We start from the raw sequence: 14,001 nt of genomic DNA on the forward strand, positions 1-14,001 counted from the left end.
ATGTAAAGCCAAACAGACAGAAATGAGATAATATTACACCAATAAAAAAAACCTAACAGTATATTTCATGAAACCTAACAAACTGACCCTAAAATTCAGAGGGGAGGGAATTGGGCCAAGAAAAGCTTTTGCCCTATTAGATACTAATTATAAAATTATAATAGTAACTATGACACTGTGATATTGAGACAGGGATAGACAAACAGACCAATGGAGCATAGCAGAGAGCAGAAAAAAAGAGAAACTTACAAGACACTAGTGGCATTACAAATCAGTGTGGAAAGGATGTATTCTTCAATAAATTGTGCTGGGACAATGAACTAGCCACTCGAGATAAAATAAAATTAGATACCTTTAAATACACAAACGTTAAGTCCAGGTAGATTGAACATCCCAATGTGAAAAATAAGACTGTAAAACTTTGGAGAGAAAACACAGGAGAATACCTTTATGAGCCCGTTACAGAAAAGGCACAGTAATAAGTATATCATAAAAAAATACTGGTAAACTTGATTTCACTAAGATTTAAAATTTCTATGTAATATAAATTACTATAACCAACGTTAAAAGAAAATCACAGACTGGAAGAAGATATTTTCATGGATTGTAATTTTAAAAAAAAGTTTATATCCAGAATTTATAAAAAAGAAAAAATCTTGCCAGTCATGAAGAAGACAATCCAACTGAAAAAATGGGTAATAGATATGAAGAAATAATTCAAGAAAGAAGAAGCAAATGAACAAGAAAGGAGACTCAATCATATCAGTCTTGGGGGATGGGGAAGAGAGGAAGCAAACATACATGCAGAGTGAGATACAATTTTAGAGCCACTCAGTTGGGAAAACAGAACAGTGTGACCTTAGCAAGTATTGGTGAGAATATGGAGCAGGACTAAGTCTCATGTACTGCTAGTTAGGAATGTTAATTTGCATATTATTTTAGAGAGCAGTTTGGCAAAATTTCTAGTTAATTTGAAGATGAACATCTTCAACTCTGAATTCCATTTGTTATGTTCTAGAGAAATGCTAGCAAATGTGCACAAGATGTACACAGGAATATTCAATGCAGCATTTTTATACTGTAATAGAAAAGAATTGTAGGCAGTTTACATGTTCCATCAATATCCCATCTTATGATCTAATAATTCAATAGACTACTATGCAAGTAAAGTTAATGAAGCAGAGCTAAACATATCAACATGGATAAATCTCAAAAACATAATATTAAGAGGGGCGCCTGGGTGGCTCAGTTGGTTAAGCATCAGACTTTGGCCCAGGTCATGATCTCACAGTTCATGGGTTTGAGCCCCGCGTCGGGCTCTGTGGTGACAGCTCAGAGCCTGGAGCCTGTTTCAGATTCTGTGTCTCCCTCTCCCTCTGTCCCTCCTCTGCTTGCACTCTCTTTCTGTCTCAAAAATGAATAAACATTTTTAAAAAATTAAAAAAAAATGTTAACAGACAAAAAGAAGTTGCAGAAGAAAGTACATATAATGCACAACATGGTTCCAATTTATACTGTTTGAGACCATAGAAAACAATACATACATACACATGTAGTTACAGAATTAAGTTTCACGAGAATACACTCTAGTTTAGGATGGTGAGAAAAATGAGCAGAAAAATAGAGAAACTTACAAGACAGAAGTGGCATTACAAATCAGTGTGGAAAGGGAATTGAGGAGGAAAGAGATCCAGGAAGAATCAGCAGGGATGGTATCTGTAATGATTCATTACGATGACCATTCTTGTTGGTCCATGGTGATGGTAGTGTTTCCTATTAAGTAAATATGGCAAATATTAAGATTTAATAAAACTGGGTGTCCCATACATTTTTCCTTATTATTTCACTTTTGAAAGTCCTTACAATTTTTAAATTTTTCTTTTTTTTTTTTTTAGTGTTTATTTATTTTTGAGACAGAGACAGAGCCTGAGCAGGGGAGGGGCAGAGAGAGAGCGAGACACAGAATCTGAAGCAGGCTTCAGGCTCCGAGCTGTCAGCACAGAGCCTGATGCAGGGCTTGAACTCACAAGCCCACGAGATCATGACCTGAGCTGGTCGGACACTTAACCAACCGAGCCACCCAGGCGCTCCAGTCCTTACAATTTCTATAGTCAAGTAACCCAACTTGGGCAAATTGAATCATGCACTTTTATTTTTTATTTTATTTTTTTAAATATTAAAAAATATTTTTTTAGTTTATTTATTTTGAGAGAAAGAGAGAGCACAAGTGGGGTAAGGACAGAAAGAGGGAGAGAGAGAACTCCAAGAGAGGCTTTGCACTGTTAGCACAGAGCCAGATGTGGGGCTTGAACTCACAAACCGTGAGATCATGACCTGAGCCAAAATCAAGAGTCAGACACTTAACTGACTAAGCCACCCAGGCACCCCTGAACCAGTGCACTTAAATTGTAACTTTCTTGATTTGCTTCAACATAAAGAGAGGAATTACAAAGCAGTACTGACCAATTCCTCTGATTGCCTTGCGAATCGCTTCAGCATCCACTGATGGGCTGAAGCCCGGATAATCTTGCATTGTCCCTCGGTGTCCAACCTGGAAGGAAATATTTCGAAGTGCCACTAATTCAAAATGACCTCTTTGTTTGTATTATGTACATTCCCACATGCACGTTGGAAGCATAACAAACCCATAATTTGCAGCAACTTCCTTTCTCTTCAGGAGTGGTTCAGGAGACTCTCCCATCCCCAGACAGGCAGGCAATGTGACATTTGCTACATATACAAAGAGGCCTTTCATTTTTCCCCTCTGGTGTAACAAATTAGAAATATACAACATTTGTTCTCTAGAACAATAAATTATGTTAATCCTGGTGACTCCGAAAAATATTTGCTATAAAGTGGCAACTGCGTGAAAGCAATGAGAGAGAATTTCCTGCATCCTCTTTGTTTTCAAGTGATAGCTCAAGGCTTTTCACTACATCTAACACAGAAGTAACTGTGGTTTACAGACTTCAAGATGTTTTCATTAATGCTGACCACTGTCCTTGGGGAACCTTACACTAAAGGATCCACAAATGAAAACCCCATTAGGACTGTGTGTTCTTAAGCTTTGTTTAAAGGATTGCGGCTGATAAACTCTGAAAGCCATTAACATAAACCTTCAGGAATAGCATGGAAATGAAAAATGCCATGATACTAATTTTAAACACACAAATTAGAAATACATCAGTAAACTGGGAAAGACCATTTTACAGAAAGGATAAAATATCTTAAAACTGCTTAAGAGACTGTACAACAGCCACAAAGATGTTGAGAAAAATCCAAGTAAACATGTATTTATATGTTATTTACTAACTCTTGGAATAAAAACGTGTCTTTACAGTAATAATGTTTTCTTTCTAAGTTGATTTTCCTATCCTGTTACTGAATAATATTGGTTCTGTTGTCTTGTGCTAACATGGCTTCATTTAGGCTCTCCTGAAGTGTTTAATATTTTCACAATTGGACATTATCTTGCCACATTAAAGTGAATGGAAAATTAATGTTCTGGCACAGTAAAAAATGAGAAGCCACTGATTCAGTACATTAGGTTGAACAATTTGTTTCAATACGATCAAACACTCTTTAATCTTAAAGCATCCAAAATAAGGAATTCTAATTCTAAAAGAGTGTTTATAACAGGTTAGAAACTAGTTGTGAATGCGTCTGATCTAATGGCACCTGTAAGAAATCAGTCACTTCAATATAATCTTTGGAGAGTCATTTCTCCAAGGCTTAGTAAATATTTTATGGACTCACAGAGCCAACTGGCTTCATTTCAGTTCTATCCATCTAGGAACTTTTGTGTTGATCTTATCTAAATATCTGGCATTTTAGAAGATCTACCACAATATTGGAGCATTTGAGTGCTTCACACCCAGCACTGTGCTAGGCACCTAATAGATATGTTAATATGACCTGCACAACAGCTCTGATAAATGAGTAAGAATGACCCATTTCACATATAAGATACCAATGTTTAAGAACATTGGAGGGGTTGAGCATCTAAGACTTGATTTCGGCTCAGGTCATGATCCTAGGGTCATGGGATCAAGCCCCGAGTCAGGCTCCATACTGAGCCTGGAGCCTACTTAAGATTCTCTCTCTCTCTCTCTCTCTCTCTCTCTCTCTCTCTCTCTCTCTCTCCCTCTCTCTCTCTCTCCCGGGGCACCTGGGTGGCTCAGTCGGTTAAGCGTCTGACTTCAGCTCAGGTCATGATCTCATGGCATGAGTTCAAGCCCTGCGTTAGGCTCTGTGCTGACAGCTCAGAGCCTGGAACCTGCTTCAGATTCTGTGTCTCCCTCTCTCTCTGCCCCTCCCCCGCTCACACTCTGTCTCTAAAATAAATAAACATTAACAAAAATTAAAAAAAAACAACAGATTCTTTCTTGGGGTGCCTGGGTGGCTCAGTCGGTTAAACGTCTGACTTTGGCTCAGGTCATGATCTCATGGGTCGTGAGTTCGAGCCCCACATCAGGCTCTGTGCTGACAGCTCAGAGCCTGGAGCCTGCTTCAGATTCTGTGTCTTCCTCTCTCTCTCTGCCCCTCTCCCACTCATGCTCTGTCTCTCTGCCTCTCAAAAATAAATAAATTTTAACAAGAAAAGCTTCTCTCTCTAGCCCCCCTCACCTCAACCTCTCTCTCTCTCAAAAAAAAAAAAAAAAAAGACATTAAGAAGATTGGCGAATTTGCTCAAACTCACACAGCTAATTAAGCAGCAGAACCTGAATTTGAATGCAGTCATGACCATTCCAGCCTACTCCTAGTCTTTCTGGAAATGTAATGTCTGTATTACCTGGGGTGATTCTTTAAAATGCATTTGACCAGGTCCCTCATTAGACATTCTGAACCATATAGGAATGAGGTGTTAAGGTAGACTCTACGCGTTTAAGAAGTTCCCTGGTGGTTTTGTACCACGCGTGTCTGCTTCTGAAAACTAGAAGGCAAAACTGCAACCAGATTCTAATTGTTCATGAAAACTCAAGGTTTGCATTCTAGCCTTGACCTTTTCACTGTCCTCTACTACCTACACATCAAATTATGCTGAAATTCCAACGCGCAAAATCAGAGAAGGCTGGAATTCTCAGTCTGTTCTGTAATTTGCCACCTAGTAAGAATTAAATGGGGAGGAACTGCTTGTTTAATTAAAAAAAAGACACACACACACACAAACACACTCACATTCACACACACATACACACACACCAGATTGAAAAATGGCATAGGAATTCTAAAGTGGAAGCTTTGTGAAATTTTTCAGAATGCCTCAGTTATTTAAATAAGCAGTATTATTCATTTGATAGACTTGGTTGCCCGGAACATTCGAGAATATTTACATGACTTATGAAAAAAATTGTACAGTAAAATAAATTAATAGAATCTTTTAAACCAGCACATGCCAGTCCATGAACAAAGTGCTTTACAATTTATTTCAGTCTTACAATGACCTTAACAAGGTAGATTTTATTACAGTATTTCCATTTAAAAATGGAAGAAACTTGATTTCAGAGAAGTTATTTGCTTAACATAATTGCTGCTAAGGACAGCTGGAGAATTTGAATCTGCCTGCTTTCGTGTCTAAAATGCCCTGTGCTCTCCACCATATCTCAATGTATCACAGTATTCCACATTAGCTGTTCTCAAAGTGTAGGTACTAGATCAGCCACATCTGCACCACTTGGAAACTTGTTTGAAATGCGGATTATCGGGGCGCCTGGGTGGCTTGGTCGGTTGGGCGTCCGACTTCAGCTCAGGTCATGATCTCACGGTCCGTGGGTTCGAGCCCTGTGTCGGGCTCTGTGCTGACAGCTCAGAGCCTGGAGCCTGTTTCAGATTCTGTGTCTCCCTCTCTCTCTGCCCCTCCCCTGTTCATGCTCTGTCTCTCTCTGTCTCAAAAATAAATAAACGTTAAAAAAAAAAATTAAAAAAAAAAAAAAAAAGAAATGCGGATTATCAGGCCCCATTCCAGTCTTACTGAATCAACTTACTGAATCAGCCTCAGTCACTGAGTCAGCCCTGGGGCTGTGTTTTAACTCGGGATCTGTGTTTTAACAAGCCTTCCAGATGATTCTAACGCATGCTAAAGTTTGAGAACCACTGCTCTATTTCATTCTCAGCTGCCCAGAAAACCAAAGCAAAAGGAGTAAACAAGCCATAGATTCTCTTCTGGGAGGTGGAAGAAGAATTTGATGATGAGCTCACTGTTTCAGGAATGCTGGCATTTTTACAGACAACCGAAACTATTTGCATCGCCTGCTTCCTTGCAGGCTTAATTCCTTAATATTTAAACTACTACTCAAGGCTTGACTTCATTTATTTCCACTAACCCTGACACCCTAGCCAAGTGTCATGCTAGTGTAGGACACGGATACTTAGCAAAGTCTTTTTATTTATAAAAAAAAAAAATGTTTTATCAGATTTCCGCATTCTTCAAATACATTTAGTTTCTTCCCTTTTCTCAAACTTGACCTTCGGATTCCCCCAAAGGGGAAATGATCTTGAAAGCAGTTGGAAAATAAATTAAAGTAAGGAATGTCTAAATAAAGGGGGGAAAATAACAGGAGGTCTTGACATTAATAACAATTGCTGCTACTGTGTGCCAGTCCTGTGCTAAGCACATTTCCTGCATTAGCTCATTCAATTTTCACAATTAGCTTGTAAGGCAGGTGTAGTACATACTGTTTACGGACAATGCAAAAACCGATAGTTGAGTAACTTGTCCAAGTTCACCCAGCCAGGAAGTGGACAGTCTCATCAGCTTCTGCTCCTGATTACCAGGCTAGGCTGCATCTCATTTAAACTGTCTTCTTCATGTCAGTATCGTCTTGTCTGATCTTCTAGAACTATCCTTTGGAGGTCACTAGAGCGCCTGATTCTTTGAAGCCATTGGTGTGGCCAAGTTGGGCCTGGAGAGCTGTCTGCTGGCACCTCCCCTCACCACCCCCCCCGCCCCCCGCCCACTGCCCCGAGAGAGGTCAGTCTGTCCTTGACCATGAAACCCGGTTGTACCTATTTCTTCAAACCCAGTGTATTGGGTTTGCAAGAAGTTTAACATGTATATTCAGAAGGATGAATGAAAGAGAAAAACACAAGGCAGCAATCCTGTTGACAGGAAACATATTTAAAGCCAAATGCTTCAGAGCGAGAACAGCTGCTGTTACAAGGTACATTTTGAGGGTGAGGTAGAGCCAAATCACTCATCACTTCATAAAGTCCTGTAAAGGCCATATCCTAAAATTAAACTTTCAAATAAATGCCTCATATAAACTTCCAGGACTCAGGAACTCTTGAAAAGCTGGGGAGAAATGATCACTCTTCACTCAATGTCAAAACAGTCTGTGGGGTCATGAAGATTTATGAGAGAAAGAAAGGTGGAGTAGACTAAAAAAATAAATAAATAAAGCAATCATGACTTGGAAAATGTGGGGTTCTCACTCAATTTTTCTAGTAAAAGCTGGTTTTCAAAAGCAAAGAAAGCTGATTGTAAAGGGCCCTGAGATGAAATATGGTCAAGGGAGGCAAGTATTATGGGTTGAATCGTGTCCCTCCAAAAAGATGTGTCGGGCCGAGTGCACAATACTTCACAATGTGACCTTATTTGGATATAAGCTGACTAAAATGTCATTAGTTAAGATGAGGTCATACTGGAGTAGGGTGGGCCCCTACTTTAATATGACAGGTGTCCTTAGAAGACAACCCTGTGAAGACAGAGACATGTCGGAGGTGATGTGACCGTGAAGGCAGAGACTGGGGCTGTGCAGCTGAAAGCCAAGGAACGCCAAAGATTGCCAACAAACCACCAGGCACTGGAAGAGGCAAGGAGGGATCCCCTTTCAGGTTTCAGAGAAAGCATGGCATTATGGACACCCCGATTTGCCCCCAGAACTGTGAGCGAATACACTTCTCTTGTTTTAAAACACCCAGTTTGTGAAACTTTGTTAACAGCCCCAGGAAACGAATACAGCAGGGATCCCTGTAAACAGCAGGCTCCCCATCACCACTGCTGGAGTGTTTCCCACCCAGGGGCAGCAGAGAGAAGCAGGGGGTGGGAGAAGCAGGGATTGGCGGCCTCCGGTGATTGAGAGAAGCCAGTGACATCATAGCTTCGTCTGAAATGTGTCCAAGAGGTCCAGAGGACATGTATGCATTTCTACTTGTCTCACTCAACTGAGGAAAGATCCATACTTGCCTTCTTTTCTTGTTTTAAACACAATGATTTCATCAGGGGAGTCTCAGAGCAAGAGCACTGGAAAGCTGTAACAGAGGAGGGTGTTGGGCTGGAGTAGAAGATGTGTGATTCAGAAATGAGGAAAGATAGGGACAAACTATTTGTGTTATGCTTTCCATGAAACACAGTTTATCATCAGAAGACACCTTGACCTCTCAGAAGCATGTGTCAAACATGGTCAACCCAGCCAGACCTCTGCCTTCTTTTGGCTCCTGGGACCCATCCCTGGGGTTTCTTCTTGCCCCTCCAGCTTGCATTTATTCTTTGTCAGGTTTCCTCTTTGCCTGACCTCTATAAATTAGGTACTTGTAAAATGGAAAATCTCTTTTCTTTTCCTCTAATCCTGCTGTGGGTTATTCCCACCAGTACCCTCTGCTGCATGCAAACAACTCCCACAATTATAAATCCAGCCCAGACTTCTATTTTGAACACTGGTCTTATATATTCAATGTGTACTTGATGTGTCTGCTTTTATGTCTCACATATCAATTCATTATTTTCTCTCAAGATGATTTCTTTCCCCACATAGCAATTACATTGTACTTACTTCTGCTTTACCCATATATGCTCATCTAATCCTCAAAGCCACCCTATGCACTTGGGACTATTATGATCCCTACTTTAGAGAGGAGAAGACACAGAGAAGAGACTCCTTCAAGGTCATTTGGCTTGCCTGTGGCACAGCCAGGATTTGAACCCAGGCAATCCGACTGTAGTCTCTGGGCTCGTCCCTAATTTGCCCTTCTTTCTCAGTACCCGACCCTTTAAATGGTACCACCAACCTCCACAAACCTGAGTCTCCTTTGATGTGTCTGTCTTTCCTTGCAAATGCAATCCATCAGCAAAGCCTACTGTATTTAGACTCTCTCAAAAAGATCATCTCCTGTGTACTTCTCCCCATCTTCCTTGCCCCTACTGTTGTCCAAGTCACCATCACCATTGCCCTGGACATGGACATCTGCAGCGGTCTCCCTTCCTTCCATTGCCCACCTCCTACCACCTCCCACAAGCAGCCAAGGGCTCTGTGTCAGTCATCCCCATGGCTCTGCGTGGCTTGACCCAACTCCCCTCTTCATTCTTATCACCCAGAGCTACTCTCCCCTTTGTCTAGCACACCTCAGTTCTCTGAGAGCCCAGCTGACATGTGTTGAATTCTTCTTCATCTTACTGTCTTTGTTTGTGCTATCCCCTTTATCTGGAATGTTTTTCTGCCTTCATTCCTCTGCTTAAAGGCTATCTTCTCTGACAAGCCAGCTCTGGCCACCTGACCTGAGTGGGTCCTCTCCTGTTGGTCTCCATCTCAGCAACCCTCCCCGCTTAGGGCACTCAGCTTTCAGTATTATCTCTCACCGTTTATATCTGCACCTCTATCTCCTCTGACATAAAATTCCAAGGGGCAGAGACCTTTTGTTTTACTCACTACACTGTATCCAGCTCTAGCCCAGTACCAGTCTTCAGATAGGGGCTTAATAAATAACTATGAATGAGTTTGCTGGAAGAAAATGGAAGCAAGATGATGACATCCCAAGGTGTGGAATTTCTCCAAGATGTACACAACACAATTGGCTGCCTGATGAAATTGCTTCCTTCAAACATCAGTAGTTCAGAGATCAAAGTGACCATTGTATCCTAGGAAATCTGGAATATGTTAGAAATATTTCAGTGGCTACTTTCAGTACCACAGGCTATTCCAGATCTTTCAAAGCTGGTTCCAGAAGCCAGGGTGGAAGCCTGGTGAACCAGGGATGTTTCCAGTGACTCTGTTATGTCTTTCTAACTGTCTCTCCAAGCACTCAGGGGTTCTTTGGTGAAGGCAGCAAACCTAACTAAACTGGATTGAGTCTGAAACACTGAGCCTCCCAAAAGTCTTTATCAACACAAACTTCTTTCTCAGAATAATTTTCGTTATTTGAAGTGGATTATAAATAATTTATATTCATCTTCTTTTGAGTTATTTAGTGGCAGTATTTGAAGATTACATTTTTAATCCACAGGTTTAATCCAGGTTTAACTTAACTTAGCTAACAGTTCTTGACCAAACTCTGCTTGGCCAAGAGCCACAGAGAGTGGAAGACTAGTATGGCTATGCTGGCCACATCCTCAGTTAGATGAGGTACATATGCGACTTCATCCTCCAGGAGAGACACTTCTGTCAAAGGGACCTGCCCTATAACTCTGGAAGATTCTGGAAGATACAGGGAAGCTGACTTATTGGATTGGGGAATCTTGCATCATCTACATCTTCTAAAATGGGTACCTGGCTAGAAAATGGCACTGGTTTGGCAGGATGTTGGGAATGTAGTGGTGACACCCAGTCTGCTCCCACATCACTTCTATGGGAATGGAAATCCACCCATGAGGGACCGAGATCAGGGACGTTTACTGTTTGTGATATTACAGAAAGAACATTTCTTGTGTCTGTGGCCAAGGTCATTAATGCCCACATAACATGATGGCTACATGCATTATTTTATGAGTTTTGTACAAGTGTGTGTTTGGGAAGTGACAATCCTAACAAGTTGCTACAGATCTAAGAACTCTTCCTAATGCAAAGTAAACCTACATAATGGAAATTCCTTGAAGAGTTTATACAAAGGCTATTGGGACTACTGAGATTCTCTGTGGTCCTTGCAGGATCCCCAAAACAGAAGTGTCATGCCTCCCCAAAACTCCTTGTTCCCCTCCTGTCACCTCAGGGGGTGATACATCTCATCTCAGACTTTATACCTGCTGTTCCTTCTGCTGGATGCTCTTCCCCAAGATATTCTCCCGACCCACTCACTCACTCCATGTTGACTTCTGCTCACATATCTGAGCAGAAAAAGCACACTCTCCATCACTGTCATTATCCACCTTTGCTTTCCTCCAGAGTACTTAAAACTGACTTTATATAATACACATTTACTTCTTAGTTTATTAGCTACCTTCCCTAATAAAAATCAGAGGCACATAAGCTCCATGTTTTTTAAATTTCTCTTTCTCTGTATTTTCAGAGCCTAAAAAAGTATCTGGCACATAGTGGATGCTTAGCAAATATTTGTTAAATGAATACGTGAATTAAAAATGTCTTCTTATCCTAAGTCTTGCTTTCTTTGATAACTCTCAAATGCCACTATGTACCTTTTCAGAGCTCCATGTCATACCTCAAAAATCTGACTAATGCATTCTTCAGCTTTGTACATGCTGTTCAGATGGAACTATCACTACGCCTATTTAAACATGCCTTCAGAACCCAGGTGAAGTATTTACTCCAACACAAATGGTTAGAAACCAAAGGAGCAAAATCTGATAATGGAGGAAGGGACAGATTGAGAATTTTCTGCCCTTTTGACTTATTCTCTTCTAATGCACGTGAGACCTCTCCGTCTGTATTATCTTCTTGCTCTGTACTCTAAAATGCTTGTGCTTTCTAACTACTCCACATGCATCAAAACACAGGTTTTCAAGAGAATCAAATTATACCTTCTTCCCTTCACATTGCTTGCTCTCAATCTAAAACTTTTTATTTTCCTCTTTGCCTGTGATTTAGCAGGCTTCTCCAATAGTGACTCATAGATTTGGCAAATTACACTTTTTATTATGATTAAGTGTGAAAGAGGGGCCTTCACCGGTGACCTGGGGCCAGGGGGTGGCAAAGGACAGCTCTTTAATGCTCAGTCCATTCATTGCCAGTGAATCCTCTCTCTTCTCACTCAGATTAGACAGTGTTTCTTTCCAGACTCTGTTCTGAAACAAGGCTCTAATGTTTTGATTTGAAATCCAGGTCTTACCTGTTTTTCATTAACTTCCTGCAGAGGACCATTTTTGCAACTGTCTGAGTACCAATATTTATCCAAAGAAGCTTTAGGGAACACGGCTTAAAACACACACCAGACAGGAAGTTGCAGTCGTGTTGAAGAGCACCTAATCAGGCATGATGCCCATCTCCTTGGGATGTGAGTCTAGTTCAATGAAAACAGTTTTAGAGCCAGATCCTCCAGCCTTGAGATGCAGTAGGCAGGCAGATCAGAGGAGAAATTCAACACAACCACATGTGTGTCACACAGGTGTTCTCCCCACACATGTTTTAGATTTGTGTGGTTAGGAAGAGAAAACACACCAGGAAAGAAAGGTCAGGTAGGATGTCCCCACCAAAATTAGATATATGAACTGGACAGGGCTCTCACCAACTCTCTGTACCCAGGACCAGTAGCATCAACAGCCTGGGGCTGGTGTCATCCATGGGAAAGGAAGAGAAAGGCATCACTTTCCCTAATTCTCTCTCACAGTAGCACACGGCACCTCTCCTAGGCATCCCTACTGTTGGTGTCATTACTCCGGGTTACACAGAGGAAATGGAACCATTGTGTCCTCATGTGTCAAACTGCACCAATATTGTTCCCGGGGAAAGAGAGGAAGGGTTGGGTGGGGAAGAAAAGTTGTGCTCTCTTCCTCACAAGAACACATTGTCAGGGATTAATTTTTCCTATTAGTAAGTTTCCACCCTACATAAGCCTTCCCCAACCTTTCCACCATCAAGAATCCCTTTAAGTATTTCTTCTCCATGGACCTCATGCTTTGAGTGATTTTGCCTGCTAATCTGTATTTATTACAAAACATGTACTCATTTTCCCCTGTGTTCCTTATTATTAAAGATAGTAACTTCCAAGCAGAAGTTCTGATCAGCACAAGGTAACCAGTACCTTATTGTTAATATAATTTTAGTAAACAATAAAGGAATATGATATTTTGGAAATTCTGTGCAGCCTTGATGTGAGTTATATATGTATGATAATATATACATATATAGATAGATATAGATAGATATATGTATATATACACATATAGATACTCATTTAACAAAGAATATCTCTGGTCTTTTTCCTGGGTTCCTGGCATAGAGCTTCAAAGCCATTGGGATTTCCTGAGAGAGGAGTGTCTTTATTATGCTAACAAGGTGACTCAGGGTAAGCCTCTAGATAGCTGTAGGATGGCAGTTTGGGAGGGGAAGGAGACTGGAGATTAATTTCAGTCCCATGGCCTGTGATTCAATCAATCACACCTATGTCATGAAATCCCAGTGAAAACTCTGGAGATCCCTGGCTGGTGGACACACGATGTGCAAGGGAGGGTGATGCGTCCTGACTCCATGGACGCAGGGCCTTTCCAGACCTTGCTCTATGTCTCTATGTGTAGGCAGGCTTTCTAATAAAACTGTAATGGGGTGCCTGTGTGGCTCACTTGGTTAAGCATCTGACTTCAGCTCAGAGCCTGGAGCCTGCTTTGGGTTCTGTGTGTGTCTCTCTGCCCCTTCTCCGCTTCCGCTCATGCTCTCTCTCTCTCTCTCCCTCAAAAATAAATAAACATTAAAAAACAAACAAACAAAAAACCCTGTAATCACAAATACAGCACTTTCAGTGAACTCTGTGAGTTGTTCTAGATGATTACTGAAAGCTAGAGGGTCATAGAAATCCCTGAATGTATAGGTCAGAAGAGCAGGTAGCTCTGAGGCATGCAGCTGGTGTCTGAAGTGAGGGCAGGGCTCTTAAACCTGGAGTTTAACTCCAGGTAGTGAACGTCAGCACTGTTCTGCAGTATACACAGTTGGAGTGGGAACAGAGCATTCATATCTTTAAATGCATACAAATATCCAAAGGCACAGAATGTACAACACCAAGAGTGAACTGTCATGTAAATTGTGGACTCTGGTGATTCTGATGAGTCAATGTAGGTTCATCAGTTGCAACAAATGTACCGCTCTGGTGGGGGATGTGGATAATGGAGGACCCTACACATGT

At 41.2% G+C, this 14,001-nt stretch overlaps 1 protein-coding gene across 1 annotated transcript in view; it reads right to left on the reverse strand.

Moving 5' to 3' along the window:
- Positions 1-14,001, reverse strand: part of ANXA3 (annexin A3) — a 52,998-nt gene that overhangs the window by 30,023 nt on the left and 8,974 nt on the right. Inside the window, exon 3 of the mRNA XM_042984323.1 lies at positions 2,464-2,551. Within this exon, the coding sequence (XP_042840257.1) occupies positions 2,464-2,551 (88 nt within the window). The remainder of the gene's footprint in view (positions 1-2,463; positions 2,552-14,001) is intronic.

Source organism: Panthera tigris, chromosome B1, assembly GCF_018350195.1.
Source record: "Panthera tigris isolate Pti1 chromosome B1, P.tigris_Pti1_mat1.1, whole genome shotgun sequence".
Lineage (NCBI taxonomy): Eukaryota > Metazoa > Chordata > Mammalia > Carnivora > Felidae > Panthera > Panthera tigris.